At 42.1% G+C, this 21,207-nt stretch overlaps 1 protein-coding gene across 1 annotated transcript in view; it reads right to left on the reverse strand.

Annotated features, from left to right (window-relative positions):
* Positions 1-6,774: 6,774 nt before the first annotated feature.
* The window catches only part of LOC143765603 (keratin, type I cytoskeletal 19-like), a 35,528-nt gene continuing 21,095 nt past the window's right edge, over positions 6,775-21,207 (reverse strand). Inside the window, exons 5-7 of the mRNA XM_077252442.1 lie at positions 18,831-18,956; positions 12,152-12,369; positions 6,775-7,089 (exon numbers count right to left, since the gene is read on the reverse strand). Coding sequence (XP_077108557.1) covers positions 7,074-7,089; positions 12,152-12,369; positions 18,831-18,956 — 360 coding nt within the window. The 3' untranslated portion in view covers positions 6,775-7,073. The remainder of the gene's footprint in view (positions 7,090-12,151; positions 12,370-18,830; positions 18,957-21,207) is intronic.

Here is a 21,207-nt window from a genome sequence, read left to right on the forward strand (position 1 = left end):
TTAGTTAATTTTTTTTTTTCTGAGGGGATTTAATTTAGGTGGCTTATCATAGGACATGCCATTAATGGGATATTCCCAAAAAAGCAAATTATTCCTATATCCATTGGATAATTTGCTAATCTCTGGGGGTTTGACTGCTGGGACCTCTAACTATTCTGAGATTGGGACTATGAAAACCCAAGAACAAGGCTCTCCAGCCTCATCCGTAATGGTGCTGAGGTGCACATGCTCAGTCTCAGATCCACTCATTGTCTATGGAACTGCAGAATTCAGCGCTCGGCCCTAGAGACAATGAAAGGAACAACGTTATGAATGAGCTCTTACACCCCAGTAAGGATGGGGCTGCAAAGCCCTGTTTTCAAAGTTCTAGAGTCTGATCTCAGGGATTCCAAAAGTTGGACCCCCAGCGATCAGCACATTATCCCTTAGTCTATATATTAGGGATAATTTTGGGGGAGGGCAAATACCCTATATTGATTGTGAGGTCTGCAACCTTTTCATTTATCTATGCAGAGCAACTTCCGTAATTTGTCTTTAGGCCTGTTTACATTGTACATTATATTGTAATGCACTCTCTAACAAACAGGATATCATAGAAAATCCTAGAATTTTTTTTTTTGCTTACAGAAGACACACACTTGCAGTTTGATGTCTATGGGCAGACTACAGGCTAACCTAAACAACTGTATTGTGAATTCTTAAATGTTTCCACTATTATAGGGAAAATACCAATAAGCTATGGAACTGCCATAATCCAAAATATACCAGACAGTTCATTTAAAATTAAAAAAAATACTCAGTACTTTCAGACCTCAAATAATGCAAAGAAAACAAGTTCATAATCATTTAGAACCAACAATACTTTTAACTCTAGAAGTGTTCAGAAATCAATATTTTGTGGAATAACCATGATTTTTAATCACAGCTTTCATGCATCTTGGCATGCTTTCCATCAGTCTTTCACACTGCTTCTGGCGCAAAAATTTAAAGGGAACCTGTCACCCCGTTTTTTGAAGATGAGCTAAAAATAGCGTTAAATAGGGGCAGAGCTGGGCGTTACATTAGTGTCTTTGTGTGCCTTTATTACCCACCTATGCTGCCGAAATACCTTTGTAAAGTCGCCGTTTTCTGCTGTCACTCACGCTGGTCTGGTCCTATGGGCGCGGTGACAGCGCTGTTTCTCCCCCAGAATCCTGCTCATCATTACGTTGGTGGCGTAGTGGTGTGCGCATGTCCAAAAGGCGAATCCACTGCCCAGGTGATGAAAAACAGTGCGATCTGCGCTATTCATCCGTTTACCGGTGGGCGCGGCCATCTTTCCTGTGGCCGTGCGTGCGCAGATGGAGCGCTCTGCTGCCCGGGGCTTCAGGAAAATGGCCGCGGGATTCCGCGCTTGCGCAGATGGAGATCGCGGCGGCCATTTTCCTGAAGCCCCGGGCAGCAGAGCGCTCCATCTGCGCACGCGCGGCCACAGGAAAGATGGCTGGGCCCACCGGTAAATGGCTGAATAGCGCAGATCGTGCTGTTTTTCATCACCTGGGCAGTGGATTCGCCTTTTGGACATGCGCACACCACTACGCCACCAACGTAATGATGAGCAGGATTCTGGGGGAGAAATAGCGCTGTCACCACGCCCATAGGACCAGACCAGCGTGAGTGACAGCAGAAAACGGCGACTTTACAAAGGTATTTCGGCAGCATAGGTGGGTAATAAAGGCACACAAAGACACTAATGTAACGCCCAGCTCTGCCCCTATTTAACGCTATTTTTAGCTCATCTTCAAAAAACGGGGTGACAGGTTCACTTTAAGCAGTTCTTTGTTTGATGGCTTGTGACTATCCATCATCCTCTTGATTACATTCCAGAGGTTTTCAATGGGGTTCAGGTCTGAAGATTGGGCTGCCCATGACAGGGTTTGATGTGGTGGTTTCTTAATTTTTTCCAGAGCTGTATGTAGCTTAAAGAGAATCTGTCACCTCCTGGGACGTATATGACCCATTAATATGGGCATACAGGTAATGTAAATGTTACACAAGTCCTACCTGTATGCCTTATATTAGTGGTCTTGATGCTGAGAAATGTTATATTCTGTCTTTATGTTAATGATTTCTTCCAGGCTCTGGGCCATGCAGCTCCTGGAAGAAATCCCTGCCTCTTCTTATTGCAATACTATCCCCCTCCCATGCACATCAGTTATAACCCCGGAATCCTGCACTCTGTAGTCCCTCAGAAATACATTCCCTTCCTTGGGCACTGCATTCAGGGATCTTCTGAGCAGGCGCTGGCAACTTCCACTTGTTACCTCTATTGTGCGCCGGTAAGGTGCTCTCCTCACTTCCTCTCTGCATAGTCATCACCATGTACACATGGTTCCTAGTGATGACTGTGCAGGGAGGAAGTGGAGAGAGCATATTATCAGTGCGCATGCCAGAGGACACAGTGACTCACCGGTGCCTCAGAAGGGAGGATGAGGTATGGATTTCTGAAGGAGTGCAGGAAGCAGGCGCGGGATTTCAGAGCTGTAATTGAAATTGATGGGAGGGGGTAATGTTAATATAATAATATATAATTTTATGTCCAAGATTTGGAGTTTTGTTATTTAGATTGTACATTCTAATACATAGGTGATAACAAGAAGATTAAAAAAGCTGTTGCAGTGCGATAAGTGACAGAAGTGAGTAATGGTGACACTCCGATTAGAAAAGCAAATGGACCATGACCGTCACTAAGAATGTGAACAAACAGATGTGTTGAGCTGTGAAACCAGCCATGTTTGCATATACTTTTACTTGGATGGTCTGAAAAAAAGTGTATGAAGTTGTTTTTACTATTAAAGTAAATTTGCATGATTCCCCCATTGTGGCTCATTTATTGTCATTTACCTGATAATCTTTCTTACTGGTAGATTAGTTGCATGAAATTTGTAATTACCCTGTCCTCAGCTATCGATTCATCTTTCTCCTTTGATATATACAGTGGCTTGCAAAAGTATTCACCCCCTTGGCTTTGACCTATTTTGTTTCAATATTTTTGTAATCTGATTTGTGTGAGCTGCATCAGTACTAAATAGTTTAAGTTGGTGAAGTGAAGCGAGAAAAAAATAGCCACAAATTTAATTTATGGGATCAAATGACTAAAAATTGGCATGTGCGTATAATGCCTTGCGAAAGTATTCGGCTTCCTGGAACTTTTCAACCTTTTCCCACATATCATGCTTCAAACATAAACATACCAAATGTTAATTTTTGGTGAAGAATCAACAACAAGTTGAACACAATTGTGAAGTTGAACGCAATTTATTGGTTATTTTAAATTTTTCTGCAAATTCAAAAACTTAAAGGGAACCTGTCACCACGTTTTTGGAAGATGGGATAAAAATAGCGTTAAATAGGGGCAGAGGTGGGCATTACATTAGTGTGTTTGTTATGCGTTTATTACCCACCTAAGTTGCCGAAATACCTTTGCAAAGTCTCCGTTTTCGCCTGTCAATCAGGCTGGTCTGGTCAAAAGGGCGTCTTGTCTTCCCCCAGATTTTGCGTAGTTTTCCGTTGGTGGCGTAGTGGTGTGCGCATGCCCAAGGTCCCGAATCCTCTCCCAGGGGATTTAAAAGAGCGCGCTGTTCGTTTTCATTGGTGATCGGTGGGCGCGGCCATCTTCCTTTGGCCGCGCGTGCGCAGAAGCGGCGCTCTGCTGGCCGCGGCTTCAGGAAAATGGCCGCCGCGATATCCATCTGCGCACGCGCGGCATCCCGCGGCCATTTTCCTGAAGCCGCGGCCAGCAGAGCGCCGCTTCTGCGCACGCGCGGCCAAAGGAAGATGGCCGCGCCCACCGATCACCAATGAAAACGAACAGCGCGCTCTTTTAAATCCCCTGGCAGAGGATTCGGGACTTTGGGCATGCGCACACCACTACGCCACCAACGGAAAACTACGCAAAATCTGGGGGAAGACAAGACGCCCTTTTGACCAGACCAGCCTGATTGACAGGCGAAAACGGAGACTTTGCAAAGGTATTTCGGCAACTTAGGTGGGTAATAAACGCATAACAAACACACTAATGTAATGCCCACCTCTGCCCCTATTTAACGCTATTTTTATCCCATCTTCCAAAAACGTGGTGACAGGTTCCCTTTAAAAGTGGGGCGTGCAATATTATTCGGCCCCGTTAACTTAATACTTTGTTGCGCCACCTTTTGCTGCGATTACAGCTGCAAGTTGCTTGGGGTATGTCTCTATCAGTTTTGTACATCGAGAGACTGAAATTCTTGCCCATTCTTCCTTGGCAAACAGCTCGAGCTCACTGAGGTTTGATGGAGATCGTTTGTGAACAGCAGTTTTCAGCTCTTTCCACAGATCCTCGATTGGATTGACTTTGACTTGGCCACTATAACACCTGGATACATTTATTTGTGAACCATTCCATTGTAGATTTTGCTTTATGTTTGGGATCATTGTCTTGTTGGAAGACAAATCTCCATCCCAGTCTCAGGTCTTTTGCAGACTCTAACAGGTTTTCTTCAAGAATGGTCCTGTATTTGGCTCCATCCATCTTCCCATCAATTTTAACCATCTTCCCTGTCCCTGCTGAAGAAAAGCAGGCCCAAACCATGATGCTGCCACCACCATGTTTGACAGTGGGAATGGTGTCTTCATGCTGATGGGCTGTGTTGCCTTTACGCCAATCATATCGTTTGGCATTGTTGCCAAAAAGTTTGATTTTGGTTTCTAGAACTATAGTGCCACCTATGGGAAGTAGCAATCCAAAAACTCAGTGTCGACCCTTTAAGTTGTCTAACTTAGGAGAAAAGCCAAAGAGACAATTTGTGCTTTTGTATCTTCCATGATATCAATGGTTGTCGGCAGGAAACCAAGGTTGTATAACTGTAGATTAATCTTGGCACTCATCCTTAAAACCACGGGTGTGTCATGAGTCCTGACAACTGGACGTGATTTCTTTAGATCATGATATGTTGATAGTTTGTTTAATACAGAACGTTCCCGATCCTCGAGTCGAGAGCACTTAAGTCCTAGTGTTGAAAGATGTAATGATTAAGGTAGAAACAAAGTCTGAGACTCTGTGGTACAGAGGTCCTGGCTGTGTGCTAATACTCTGAAACTCACACACACGTTGATGTTTCAAGTGTACAATTCCTTTCTCAATGGGCATGCCTGATCGGCTACACAAACCTTAATCCTTCCTAACCAGGTCTTAAATATTCACACACTCCAGAAGGTCTGTCTTTAGGTTACTCACATGAGATAAATGAAATGATGACTGAATTTTCTATTTTCATGTGGAATGGTTGACTCTCAGGGATTCCCAATTGCCCCCTTCTCGTAAATGAGGTGGAAAATAAATGGCTATGTAGTATGTCAATGTCCCTTGTGGCAGATAAAACATTTCCAGAGGGGTGTCTTTACCATTTGAAAAAAAAAAGCACACCCACATGAATCAACAGTGCATTTTTATGGTAAAGTGTAGATTAATAGGCATTGGAAAAATTGAGTCTCTATCTGATAGATGTGTTATGTGTGTGAAGTGTATGTACATTCCTCTATGGTTATACAGTTTGCCCATAGATATGGAGGAAGAATGTCCAAATTTTATATGTCTATTTAGTGTAGGTGAGGATTTTATTATAGAATAATGAGTATGCCTTGCATGAACATTTTTAAATTGATTTGCCATTTCTGTGATCTTCACCATTTTGTTTGCTTTTATGCCTTTAATACTTTTGCTATGATGCCTCTTGTGTTGCAGAGGGGGCAGATTTTGATCTCACTACTCTTGCTTTGCTCTGAGCCCTACCTATCGACAGCAATGACAGAATAGTGACATAAAACTGCTATCCCCTGACTCAAATTGCAAGGTCTCAGTGTATCCTATGTGATGCAGGTTCTTCAAAACTCTTCCTCCTCCTGCTTGTCATAGGTTCCTCCTTGTTAGCAAGCAGGAGTCAGAGGGACAGACAGAACCTGCATTACATTGAGTACACTGAAGAATTTGCACATTGCGCTCACAGATAATATAGGGAGTCTGCAGAGGAACATGGAGGGTGAGCCAGAAGAAATTTGACAACGTCTTTCCATAGTTTACAGGAAATTAGAAACTGACATCTGGTCCATCTATGAGAGCACTTGCTGGACTGGTGGTCAGATTTGAGATCAAATGGCACAGCTGCCCAAAATATTGGAGTTTTAATTGTAAAAACCATGGGTAGATTAAATCAGAGCCTGGCGGTATGATTGACGAGACTAGTCTGGTGCTGCCCCTGGCTGACTTTTCGCCATGTCACTCCTGGTGATTGACAGGTCTCTCCCATGGTGTACATCACCTCTAATGGTACTGGGAGGAGCCGGCATAGGATAGTGCCAGAATAGTCTCATCTCTGCATATGGCCCCTGGCAGGATCTTAAAACTAGTGCTTCAGGAAAACGTATGCCTGGCCGCTTATTAAGGCTCTGGTTCATTCTGCCAGTGGCAGTATGAATTGGCAGACAGGTTCCCTTTAAAGTGGATCAGCACATCTGTTACCACATCTCTGTTCAATCTCCTCTATGCTGTGGTCTTTCAGAGGATGGGAACAGGGGCCATGTATAAGAGGGCTTATTAGAAAGTGGTTTTAAAGGAACACTCCAGACAGACACAACTGCATTATGCCTAGTACAGGTCTGATTGGGCGGTGAATGGTATAGGGATACGGAGAACACCAAACAGAGATCCACAGTATCATAATCGCAGGCCCTGCACTAGACATACGACATCTCAGTATTCCTTTAAATTAATATGTGTAATAAGAAGGATTCATGTGTGAGAAAAAAATGGATAATAGCGATAGCAAGTCTGTGAAAAGAAGAGTATGTTATATTATGCCAACTGGCAGAGATCAGGGTTTCCTGCACGTAGGGACATGTGCTCCATGCCAAATGTTTCTTGTTTGTCGTTACACTGTTTATACAGTTTCATAAAGGGATTGCAAACCACATATGACAAAAGCTGGGCACTGCTCTCTGGCTTTATTGACACACTTTCAGCAGGTTTTGTTTCCTTCCATTAACCTTTCAGGGCATTTTCATTTGGGTATTGAGCTGAAAAATAAAAAGAAGTCAATGTTTACGATGAGCAGAGACATGGGAGCAGTCAGAACACGGATATTCACACCTGACCCTAATTGCTGCCTTATATTATGAATTACCTCACCTCATGGATCTACAGGGGCAGGGGTGACATTTTGAGCCTGCATACACCATGGCACTTTAATCCTTGTGTCCTTAACTAGACTAATTTGACAGCCATTACCATAAGCTTTGAGGTGTGAAAGTCAGACCAGGCCTAGCTGGATATTGGTCTTCTAATCCATTTGTAGGATAATTACTTCTCATTCTTGTTTGTCCTTCTAAACCTATAGGTATCAATGTCAAAGTTGTGGGATTTACCTAGCATTAAATATTTAAAAGAGACTATACTTCAAACATTTTCGAGACATTTTTCTGGATGCCCCTTTCACTGGATGCCAAGACTTAGTATGATACTTAAAGAGAACCTTTGACAACATTTTATTATTTTATTTATTAAATGTATTAGGTGCTACAGAGCAGTTGCGGAGATAATAGCAACAAAGTATTCGGCACCTAAGCAGTTAATTTAAAAAAAAATCCAAGTGGGCATTACCAGAGAGATTTCACTGGGGGTGTGTACTTCTTCATCTTTCTGACATTGACCAATCAAAAAGGCAACAACTCAAGAGGGAAAAAAAGAATAGACCACCACAATAGCTTAGAACAGGCTCAGGGTGAGACATGTACTGACAAACAGTCTGCTCTTCTCAGTGCAGTGTGATGAGATGTTCTGGAGCACAGCAGACCTGGGTAGGATTATCTTACAGCTTTCAGCTGGCAATCAGTGTGGAAGGGAAGAACAGTGCTGCAGAAGTTGAGTTTCATTACAAACAACGCTAGCAACTCTCCTCTCAAATTAAAGTGAGCTTTATTGGCAGGACCAAACACATGTTAACAGTGTCAATGCAAGGGCAATGCTACCAACTATTCTCCCTTGACACTTGACTGCTGGAGATGAAAGCTGAAAGCTTATGCACACTCAGATCTGCTGTGCTCCAACATATGTAATCACTCTTATATCGCCGCTACGGAGAGGTGAAAAAAAAAGAATGAAGATTGATTCTGCTCTGCAGCCACTATTAAATTGTTTCACATGACATATTTGGTGAAAGGTCGTATTTAAATATACCTCCAGTGATCTCAACTGGAAGCAATACTCACTTTTGCACCTTGCAAGAGATTGGACAACTGTTCCAGAGTCCAAGAAGACTTTTTTTTTGAGAGCCTTTATATAGATTCGTCAAATACAGAATAAATCACTATGGAATACCAGACTTTGAATGCTCAGGCTCAGCTCTCATTGGCATCAAGGTTCCCTATTTTTATAAGGTGATGGATCAGTTGACTTTGGACTGATTTTTGTACTGTGATCAAACCTTTGGCATAGGTCTTTTTATAGGTGGGTCCCCAATAATAAGCAATTCACAAGGAGTCCCGCTGCTGAGAACCACATTAATCAACTGTGGAAAACCAATATATCTCCACCAACAGGAAAATGAGTGACTCTTTAAAATTACAGGGCTGTCCATGTAGGACATGGACATGCTTAGACATCCAGAGTAAGAGGCACGTATTGCAACTACTCACCCACTCTGGTTAATAGATGTGGGTCTTGAATAGGATTCCTACTAACATCTCTAACATCCTACTAACATCTCTGCCCAACACATTTTTCTTTAGATTTAATGGACAATCAAAGTATATGTGGCACCCCTGGGGTCCAGTAGCCACAGAGGTACTGCACCTCACCCAGAGGTGTTGTATCCCACTCTCAGGTAAGGAGGGAGCACTACCCAGGACTCTAACACTCACATCCAACACACACCAGTTCACTCGGGGCACCTGGGTGTACCTGTAGGGAGGAAGGCCTCATCCCAGTCTAGATGGGAATGGGTGGTGGGAGTGGGTGGGGTAGGTAGGAAAAAGGGGAGGAGCTTAGAGAGCGGGAGTCAGGGAGCGAGTGAGAGGAGCTGAGGAGAGCGGACGTACTGAGAAGGAGCTCCCTGTCAGAGGGAGCTAGAGAGAGATTGCAAAGACTGTGTGCCAGAGCAGTTGGTCCTGGGAGACCAAAAGAGAAAGAGTGGAAGAACAGAGCTAAAGAGAGAGACCAAGAGGGAGAGACAGAAGGAAGCTCCCGGGAGGACAGAAGGGGTCCTAGGGGCACAGGTAGTGCAGAAGCCACCCATGGGGCCCGCATCCAGACATGGAGGGACCAGGTCGCAGTCAGGGGACCAGCCCCAACTTAGTAGAAAAATTAAAGTTCAGCTAAGAAACCAAAAAGGCAGCCGGATAAAATTCAGGGGACTCAGAGGACGTCGCCCAACCAGGTTCGTGGCTGCTGGCTTGGGACACTGGGAGTAAGGCACTGGGCAGGAGAAGTGGAAGCAGGCATAGTGAGACGACCAGAGAAAGGCATACGAAAGGAGTCCTGGAAAGGTGAATCCCAAGTTACCTGGGAGTTTGCTGGACCACTGACCCGGAGAACACAGCATCTGGCTGGTGTTTGTGGACTGGACACTGTAAGTAAAAGTGGAAGCTGCACCTTGCTATGTCCTTTGAGTCATTGCTGCATCACCTGCCCGGCATAACCACAACCGCCATCTTACCATACAACATTACATCTGCCCTAGGGTTAGCTCTACCCGTGGGGAGCTGCACCAACTCTGCTGCATTACCATCTTCCCCAGAGGATCTGAACTGCAGCGTCGGCCACCATCTAATTGCTGAATACCATGGGTGGCGTTATGAACATTTCCTCTTTTCATTCACTGACTCTTTTATTGTACACCCAGGCCACGGACCGAGTCATTGCTGCCATGACCTTCCCCTTTAAGAACTGTGTTGGACCAGGTACCGAGTACCCCATGGCCCTGGCTGGGTGCTATATATCAGAGAAACAGAAAGTATTCCACTCCATTGACAGGTGACTATTGCTAGAATTACATCTATGCTGATGCTTAAGCATTGTAAACGAGGTGCTGTTATACATATTATGCAAGACATATTAATAGCTAGGCTTTCCTCCATCCTGGGAAGAGACTCAATTTGCTATCCAAGTGCAATGTCTAAGTACTCTAGCAAAGGTAGATGACACACTTGCGCCACCTCTGGTAATCAGCACCAGGTGCACCTGCACCAGTGGCTTCCATTCTATCCACACACTTAATCCTGGGTAAATGGCTATGAAATTAATTCTTAAAGGGGTTGTCCAGACAAAAGGTATTCATTACTTGGGTGATCAGTTCTGTAAAAATAACAAAATAAATATCAAGTTAAATGATACTCACTTGCTATCACTCTCCTTGATCAAGTGCAGGCTGCTCCATGAACTCTGCCAATATTGGAAGAAATGACTGGACTGTTCAACCAGCCACAGGACCGCCTCTGCTTGTGATAGGTTGCAGTGGCCATGTGACTTGAAGCACCAAATGACTTAGGTTCATCGCTGCAGGCTATCACAAACTCAGCAGTCCTGTGGCTGGTTGACTGGCACAGCCAACACTATAGAGCAGACGTTGGAGTGGCCTGTGCTAGATTCAGTAGAGTATGATTTATTTTGCTATTTTTACTGAATCCATCCTCAAGATAATGAGCACCTTTTGCCCAGATAACCTCTGTTTGAGAAGCAGAGATATTAAGAAGCTTAGAAAATATTTATTTATTTCTAAGGTCATTGGTCCCCACAGTAGGCAAATAGTTGAAATCAGAGTATTGCGTAGTTAAGGACAGTTGTTCTGCATAACAAAAGCCTCTTACTGAAAGTCAATATTACTGTATAACCCCACCCATAGTGCATTAGAGCTATTATCAAGGGTTCCTACTAACAGATTAACTCGGCATTGTGTATTCTACTGGTATTATGAGATTCTGTATTGGTGAGTGACAAGTTTAGCCACTTCATTATCATGTAACTTTCTTCAAATGTGATGACGCCTACTTTAATCCTTATCCTGTTTTTACTGTTTTTAATCATCATATGCTTTATAGGGATTGACTGTTTATTAACTGTAAATGAACTCCATTGACATTCTACTTGTTTCTTTCTTTGGGCACTATAATAGGATGTGATCAATAATTTTATATTTAACATTTGACAGTGGCTGGTGGTGAAAATAGTCAGCTGGGTGTGCAAGGTGGTCATCGTAAGACATGAAGTAGTTGTTCTTACCCAGGGGAATTATATTTACAATAATAACTATAGTTAAAAATAGGGATGTTAAAATTTCACCCCCGGGAATGGCAAACTGGAAGGGAACTCCAACTTTCCGGGAGAATTTATATAAACTCTAAATAAAACTTGTCTGAATTTGACAATCCTGGCAAAATTAGGACTTGGAGAATTATTAACCTACACTTGGAACATAATCTGTTAGGAGGATAATGGAGGAGGAATCTGCAAAGTCTACATGTAAGGTATGTCAACTGATGAATTCTCTCTCATGTTTGAGGAAAATCAAGCTCAAAAAAAGTGTGAAACCTGGACAATTGGTCTTTGTAGCATAGAGCGAAACTATAGGCCTGAAGTAGGGACAATGAAAAACTGAATATGTCTCCCCTCTTGTCATTTACACTGGCTTCATACTTACTTGTTTGGGTTCTCTTCTCCAATATATCAAAATAAAGGTGGATACAACCAACTTGGGGCTTAAGACACCAGTCTACAAGGGATGAACTGGACAATAATAGGATATACACCATTTACCAGTTTGGTAGAAAATCTACATTATGCAATACTTAGGACTAGAGATGAGAGAATCGGCATCGAATATTGTTTTTGAAATATTCGTTGAACACAGCCGAATTCATTAGAGTCAATGGGAGATAGAACTTTCCGATCAATAGACATACATTCAGCACAAATAGTGTTTGAATATGACACGAATATGTCAAAATCATCAGATTCGTGGATAAAAAACGAACAAATTTGCTCATCTCTACTTAGGACTTCTGGTCACCAGTAATTTTTTTGTTGGTAACTGTTCATATATAGCCTGTGTCCTATCAGTAAAAACACAAAATTATTATGTCTCACCTTGCTGCTCCATCTAGGAGACTACGGTAGGTGGCAATCTCAGCTTCTAATCTGTTCTTTAGGCTCAAAAGGAGCGCAAATTCCGATATCCGGTGGCCAACATCTCGACGTGTTTTCTGAAGTAGAGTCTCTATGTTATTGATGTTTTCTTGCCATTCGGTCATCTGTGTGGCATATTGGGCATCAATATTCTCCAATATGGAAACTGCTACATTTTTCTGCCAATATAATAATATCACTGCATTATTTGAAGCAATAGAAAAAGTTGGTATAGGTTCCACTGGATATGGTCAAGTGTAAATCTTGCTAGTGCATGGCTGGGCCACATGCATTCAATAAAGCCGACTAACGGATCATGAACACAGGTCCGACGGCAATCTGTATGCTGCCATGTGGTGTTTCCATGCAGCATGCAATCTTGAAAAATGATGGGACCTGCTCAATTGTTCTATTATGACTGCACTCAGAATCACAGGACCTTGCCCCTGTCAGGTATTCACCATTAAAAAAAAACACAGTTGGTTTAACTTCTAACTTGAATTAATAGCTAAAAATCCAATCAACTTTTGATAGTTTCTGATTACAATATTGTATTACAGTGCACTAAACTGGTCACCATGTTTTTTATGTTCTTATTCCCAGCATGAGTAGGGAATGAGAACATTATTACATTAAAAACTCGTTGGACAGTAATACCATGTTTTAACCAGAACCTAATACACATTGGATTTTTACTAATAATTCAAGTCAGAAGCTAGACCAAGTGTGTTTTTTTGGATTTCATACAGTAACATATATCAAGGAGCTTATAGAATACCTTCAGATGAAGTAAAGTAGGGTGCCATAGAAATCTGCTCATTACTGCCTGGAAGTTATAGAGCTGTAATAGGGTAGTGTAAATAAAGTATTACAAGATATTGTGGGACGCAGTACAAACAGCTTAAAATTACAGTGGCTTGCAAAAATATTCAACTTCCTTGGCACTTTTCGTGTTTTGCTACCTCACAACCTGGAATTTCACTGGTCTTTTTGAGGGTTTGTATCAGTTCATGTAAAGAATATACCTTCAACTGTGAACATTTGGTTTTCTTTTTACTGTGAAGCACACAACAAATAGGACAAAATAACTGAAAACATCAGTGTGCATAATTATTCCATCCATAAAGTCAGTACTTTGTGGAGCCTCCTTCTGAGGCAATTACAGCTGCAAGTCGCTTTGGATAAGTCTCTAAGAGCTTTCCACATCTTGCCACTGGGATCTGCTCCAGCGCCTTCAAGTTAGATGGTTTCCTCTGGTGAACAGAAATCTTCAAGTCTGACCACATATTTTCAATTGGATTAAGGTCTGGGCTTTGACTAGGCCATTCCAAAACATTTACACGTTTCCCTTTAAACCCCTCGAGTCTTGCTCCAGCAGTATGCTTTGGGCATTGTCTTGTTGGAAGGTGAACCTCAGTTTCAGTCTCAAATCATGACAGACAAACAGGTTTTGCCTATTTTTAGTAATCTGATCCCATAAATTTAATTTATGCCTCTATTTCACTTCACTTCACGAGCTTAGGCTATTTAGTGCTGATGCACAAATTGGATTACAAAATTATTTAAACACAGGTTCTAATGTAACAAAATAGGCAAAAAGCGAAAGGGGGGTGAATAATTTCTCAAACCACTGTAGGTATTATTATAAAAACAGGCCCTAAACGAATTGTGGAAACTAGAATAGTCACATTTTTGTATAATTATATGAACGTACTAATAATCATGGTATGGATGACTATGTAGAATAATAAATAGAGTAACAAATCAGGTTATAAATTAATAAGACAAACATAAAACTACTGGCGATGTCTACCAAAGATGCAAAATAATTAGTAAACAATCTACATTGAGTGAAAGAATAACATAGTAAGCACTGTAGTATAATGTAATAAAATATTACAGTTTAGTGTAAGGTTATGTTTCCACAGTCAGGAAACGCTGCGGATTGGACCCTGCGTACAGCCGCAGCGTCAAACCCGCAGCGTCCAGATGTTATGGCATAGTGAATGGGATTTCATGAAATCCCATCTCCAATATGCATTAAAAGACACCAGCGGCTCCCTGCGTAAATGGACATGCGGCGCGTCTTTCCAGACCGCAGCATGTCTATTTATGTTGCGGAGACGCTAAGTCTCCACAACATAAATTTCCCATACACTATCATTAGATGTGGTAAAACCACATCATCTTTATAGTCACATGCGTATTAAGTGCGAAAATGAAGTTTGCTACGCATGTGAACTAATTTAAGTAATGTCTTACCTTGTGCCACAGCCGGAATTTCGCATTCACTGCAGTTCTCGCAATGAGATCAGCTGACCACGAGAACTGCCATGCACGTAACTGCCGGGGTTATCTCCAGTCACTTGCCAAGTTCTCACAGTCAGCTGATCATCTGATTGTGAGAATTGCAGTGCACTAGTGCAGGTGACCACCGGAGACCGAGTTATCTCCGGTGGTCATCTACAAGCTCTGCTGTGTCTGGATGTCAGGCTGGATGGTGGCATAATGCCGCCGTTCAGCCAAAGGCATACAGATGTAGCAGGGCTGGACTCGTCATGGAACATTATGGATTATCTTCTCAGCAGACCGGTATGGTATACTGTTGCTTTTTCATTTTACTTTTTTACAGGATATGGAGGGCTTCGGTGGAATAGGAGATGCAGTAAGCATGATTTAATTTCGAATATTAAAGGAGTCTGAGTCATAATTTCAATTAAAGGACTTTATTCTGGTTGTGTCTTCATTTACCATATAAATATAGGATTAGTAATGGATAGGTTTCTTATAGATGCATCTCCATTACTAAGCCGTGGGCTTGATGTCACCGGTGACATCAACCCCACAAATATTACCCCACTTGCCACCGCTATAGGGCAAGTGGTAAGAGCCGGGTAAAGTGTCACAATTGGCGCATCTTTGGATGTGCCAATTGTGGGGCAGCTGTGGGCTGCAATTTTTAGGCTGGGGAGGGCCAAAATCCATGGGCCTCGCCAGCCTGAGAATACCAAGGCGCAGCTGTCTGCTTTTTCCTTGGCTGGTTAACAAAAATAGGGGGACCCCATGCTATTTTATTTGGAGGGGAACCCACTATTTTTGCTAACCATCCAAGGTAAGCAGACTGCTGAAGCCTGGTATTATCAGGCTGGTAAGGTTCAGGGCTATTGGATGCTTATCAGCCTGAAGTACCAGTCTCAGTAGTCTGCTTTACTCTGGCTGGTTAAAAAATATAGGGGGACCCCACCCATTTTTTATTTAAATGATTATTTATTTATTAAAGAGGGGGCCTCTGTGCTTTCCTCCACTTCCTGTGTCGTGTATGTCCGGCTGTGTCACAAGATTCATCATTATTTAAATTCGTACACATGCGTAATAAGCTGCGTTCCCACACGTGACTAGGAAGATAATGCGGTTTTACTGCATCTAATGAAAGTTTATGGGTAATTTACGCAATAGAGACATAAATTGACATGCTGCAGTCTGGAAAAACAATCCGCATGTCTGTCTCTGTGGGTGAGCCATGGGCATCAGTGCACACATAGTGGGCATGGGATTTCTTCAAATCCCATTCACTATGCTGTAACATCTGGATGCTGCGGGTTGGACGCTGCAGATGTACGCAGCGTCGAACCCGCAGTGTTTACTGACTGTGGGAACATACCCTGTATAACATACCCATATCTGTCCAGCCGCTTCACCGATGCCTCCATCTTGTGCCAGTCATTACACTGGCTACCCATTCGCTACAGGGTCCAGTATAAACTCATCTCTCTCACCCACAAAGCCTTCCACAGTTCTGCACCGCCTTATATCTCCTCTCTCATCTCTGTCTATCGCCCTACGCGTGCCCTCCGTTCTACAAATGACCTAAGGCTAACATCCCCTGTAATCCGAACCTCGCACCTCCGTCTACAAGACTTCTCTCGTGCTGCGCCAGCTCTCTGGAATGCATTTCCCCAGACGATCAGACTGATATCTAGCCCCGACCTATTCAAGCGCGCTTTAAAAACCCATCTATTCAAACAAGCCTACCACATCAACTACTCAGTAAACTAACTTTACCCTGTTCCCTCCTTCCAAATATTACTCTGAATCTGCACCCTACTATTCATCTGTCTCCACACCCTCCATGCACATGATAACTGCACTTGATACTTGACTATTGGACTTAAACACACGGGCTGATGACCGGATCATGCAGCTTTGTATGAAAATCCCTATTTATTATAATTGCCAGACCTGAAATAACAAGCACTTTTCACCTATTGTGTCCCCCCCATTTCCTTGTAGATTGTAAGCTTGCGAGCAGGGACCTCACTCCTAATGTCACGGTTTAAATTGTCTTAACCTGTATTGAATTTATTGTTTGTACATGTCCCCGCCTAATTGTAAAGTGCTGCGGAAAATGTTGGCGCTATATAAATAAAAATTATTATTATTATTATTACCCCAATATATCTGCAAACAGAAAATTACTTTTTTTTCTTTCCCAGAAGCCAACTTTCAATTAGCTTTATTTCAAGTGACAAAAAAATGCATGCAATGAAAAAACGCATCAAAAACACATGTGAAAAATGCAGGTGACCTGCCAGTGACCTGAGATGCAGATTTGGTGCAGATTTCACCTGCGTCAAATCCTGAGCAAATACTGAGACATTCCTGACCATGGAAAGATACCTTAAGAGGCGGAATTACAGAAAAACCACTGAAATGTGAAATAGGTTCACTAGATGACCAATAGATAAAAGAAAAAATTGTATGCAGATTCAGACTAAAGGAAGAAAGAAAATAGACTATTGACCCAAATATCCTACACTTGTATAAGGTGGGATATGATAACATTTGCAATTCTGAACTCAATGACTATGCCTGAGATTTCCCTCAAAGTGGAAATTAGCTTAAATGTTACAGGCCTAGAAATACATGGCTATAACATTTTCCCAAAACAGTTGCACACGTGTCCATGGGTTACAGTTGCATGTAAAGGTTTGTGCACCCCTGGCCAAAATTACTGTTATTGTGAACAGTTAAGCAAGTTGAAGATGAAATAATAATAATAAAGTTAAAGATGACACAAAAATTATAAAGAGCTATAAAGAGGAAAATGGGCCAATGCAAAAGTCTTGGTAGCCTTTGAGATTTATGTGCTCGATAACTTTGATTAAGGTTTCAGACCTTAATTAGCCTGTTAGGGTTATGGCTTGTTCACTATCATCATTAAGAACGGTCACGTAATGCAAATTTCCCAGCTTTATAAAAACCCAGCCTAGTCTAACTTTATGCCAAAAAACAGCAGCCATGGGTTCTTCTAAGAAGCTGGCTAGCACTAGGAAATGAAATGTTGGAGGCCCACAAAGCACAAGAAGGGTACAAGAAGATAGCAACGCGTTTTCAAGTTGCACTTTCCTCAGTTCGAAATGTAATTAAGAAATGGGAGTTTTCAGGAACAGTGGAGGTCAAAATAAGATCTGGAAGACAGAGCAAAATTTCAGTGAGAGCACCTGCAAAATACCTTCAGAAAGATTTAGCAGACTCTTGAGTTATGGAACATTGTTCTACTGTTCAGTGACACCTGCAGAAGCATGGCCTTCATGGAAGAGTCTCTCCTGTGTCCTCAACATAAAATTCAGTGTCAGAAGTATGCAAAAGATCATCTAATCAAGTCTGATGCATTTTGAAAACAAGTCCTGTGGACCGATGAGGTTAAAATAGAACTCTTTGGCCTCAATGATCAAAGGAATGTGTGGAGAAAAAAGGCTGTAGAATTTAAGGGAAAGAACATCTCGTCAACCATTAAGCATGGGGGTGGGTCAATCATGCTTTGAAATTGCATCCAATGATATAGGGAACATTTCATGGGTAGAGGGAAGAATGGATTCAAATGAATTTCAGCAAATTCTTGATGAAAACATAACACCATCTGTAAAAAAAATCTCAAGTTGAAAAGAGGATGGCTTCTACAAATGGATAATGATCCTAAACACTAAACTACCTCAAATGGTGCAAGCTGAAGGTTTTACATTGGCTCTCACAGTCCCCTGATCTGAACATCATTGAAAATTTGTGACTAGACCTCAAAGTAGCAGTGCATACAAGACAACCCAGGAATCTCAAAGAACTGGATGAATTTTTAAAGGAAGATTGGATGAAAATCCCTCAAACAAGAGTTGAACGACTCTTGGCTGGCTAAAAAAAAGCATTTATGAGTTGTGATACTTTCAAAAGGGGCTTCTACTATGTACTAACCATGCAGGGTGCCCAAACTGAGATCATTTCATCTTCAACTTGCTTAGCTGTTCACAAAAACAGTAATTTTGACCAGGGGTGCCCAAACTTTCACTTGCCACTGTATGTCGGACATTGCTCCTTAGCTTTATTTAAATGAAAAGGGCTTTGCTGCAATAAATTACACAATGTGTGGACAGGTGATTTTTTTTAAACTTGTACAACCTAGGAATAGAATAAAATGTCTGCTTTTCTGTAGATACAGTGCCATTTTCTTCCCATAGGCTGTATCTGTTATTACCGGTTAACCTCTTTACTTTCATGGGACTGGACTGCAATGCGAGACTGTGGATCATAGTGGTGCTTCCTCTGACAAAAAATTCAAACTACTTTTTTTATAAGAGCAGAAACTGACCTTACTGAGCTCAGCCTCAGACTCTATAACCAGTTCTTGCACCTTCTGTCTGTATTCCTTCAATTCTTTCTTGTACTTCTCTACTTCACTTGTGTTGGTTCGTATCTCCATAGTCCACTCTTCTACCTGTGACAGAAACAGACATATAGCTGAAATTTCTTCTTACATAATTTATTGCAGTTGAAAATGTGGAGTCATTTTAATGTCCATTTACCTTCTTAATACCCCAGTCATGTAATATATTACCCTCTGTGTACAGTAGGGGTATAGCTAGAGTCCGGAAAGATCAGGGGCCCAGGCCATGAGGCACCCTCACCATAAAAAAAATGTAACACCACGGATGACAGTGATAACTCTCCAAGTATAGGTAATGTAGTAGATGTCACCTGCTGTCCTATGTAACACCATAGATAACTCTGAGAATGTAAGGATGGTGGACTGTGCTGTCACATTCCTACCCTTAAAGACACCAATCGCATTGTGTTGTATTGTGTAATGTGCATTGTAATGTATTGTGATATAGAGTGTGATAAGTATAGTATACTATAATGTGTTATAGGTAATGTTAGTATTGTACAGTGTAGAACAGTGTATAAGATAGGTAGCATAGGGATAGATAGTTGACAGTAGTTTAGGTAATGACAGTAGGGCAAGATAGAGTTAATGTTTGGGACTAGCCCATAGTGAGAGTTGCTTATTGTTCGGGCAAGTGACTGCTTTCTGGAGATAGTCAATGAGACTTGGAGTTTAGAGTGAACCGTGAGCAGTACTGCCATTGGGGTGATCCACAGTAAGAGGAGACTTAAGGAATGGAATAGCGAGATTCTTAAGAAGAGGTTACTGATTAGTCACTGTGCCTTCTGGAAGAAGCATCTGTGATTGAATAGAACGCTAAGTCATGAACCACTGAGCTTGCAACAGCAAAGGTAACGGACCTAAACAGGACTGGGTTCGTATGGCTGGTGGGGGTCCCGAGCAGTAGATTCAGGGAGCCAGTAGTGGAAGAAATAGGTCGCAGAACTGCTGAGCGAGCAGAGAGACTTGTTGATCAGAACTGTGGTGTTCAGGCTGAGTTGTGGCGGTGTGGGATAAAGCTCTGAATCTGCAGAGCCGTGCAGTAGAACTACAGAAGAAGAATAAGGTGTGTGGGGAAAATGCTTTATACTATAGAAGAAACGTCCATAAGACTTTGTACCTGCTATCCCTTATACATAACCTTTGGCATGTTATCGTTCGGTAAAGATGCTATGTTTGAATGACAGTCTCCTTTATTGAACTGTTGGACCTATGGTTCTGGCCAGCCCACACCTCCGGCTACATACAGCCTGCATGTGCATGATGCCCTCACAGCACAAGTCGACACACCCCGCCAGGACCCACACTTTCATGTAACTAGCCGGGGTGTAAAAGGAGTTGAGTGCCTCACCAGCGGCTGCCGCCCTGCGCTACAAGTACAAACAATGCATATGAAACATGTAGTCCCATGTAACAACACAATAACAGCAGTGATTATAATCGGCAACAGAACAAAACCAAAGTGCAAAGATAACTGCAACACGGAAAAAAATTGGCGTGGAAAATGTGAATGTAATAGATGCAATATCAGCGACTACTTTCTCACTTGCATTCTATAATTCCGTGCATCTGTTCTTAGAAACAGACAAACAGAATTATTGTCTAAAATGAATCCACTGCATAACTAATACAAAGGGAAACAGTGGGACCCCACTGACTATTATGGGGTGCATTTGCATTCATGTTCGTGCCAACATCATGCTGATTGACAGCTGGGTCAACGCAGTTATGCAACCAGAAGCTGGCTGTCAATCAGCATGACATTGGCAGTCACGCCTTGTCAACAGAGCAGAGTGGAAGAGAAGCAGCTACTCTGTCGATGTGACTTCACCAGTAGCAGCAGAAGCGGCCCGTAACCTCTCACAGCCAGCAGAGATTGGCGCCGGGCAGAACCGATGGAGAAAAAAACCAAGTGAGATGAAATGGTGAAAAAATGCAATCCCACCATTGTTTTTGAGTTTTGTTTTTAGTGTTCATTTTACAGTAAAAAAGGAATGGAAAAATAATTCACCAGGTGATTACCATTGCGCCAATACCAGACTTAGTGTGTATGCACACTCTGTGTTTTTGCTGTGTTTTTTTTTTTCATTGAAAAAACTGTGTTTTCAGAAATCTTTGCATGTTGCTTATTTTTTCCTTGTGGATTTCAAGTCGTTTCATAGCTGCAGCGTTGATTTTTCAGTGTTTTTCACCCAATTAAATTACCATAATAGAGGAAAAAAACACATAAAATAGCACATATTTTGTGTTGCATTTTTCCTCCTAACTCTCCAGTATTTGCAGCAGATTTATTTTTTGCCTT

The sequence above is a fragment of the Ranitomeya variabilis genome, chromosome 4 (assembly GCF_051348905.1).
Source record: "Ranitomeya variabilis isolate aRanVar5 chromosome 4, aRanVar5.hap1, whole genome shotgun sequence".
Taxonomy (NCBI): Eukaryota; Metazoa; Chordata; class Amphibia; order Anura; family Dendrobatidae; genus Ranitomeya; species Ranitomeya variabilis.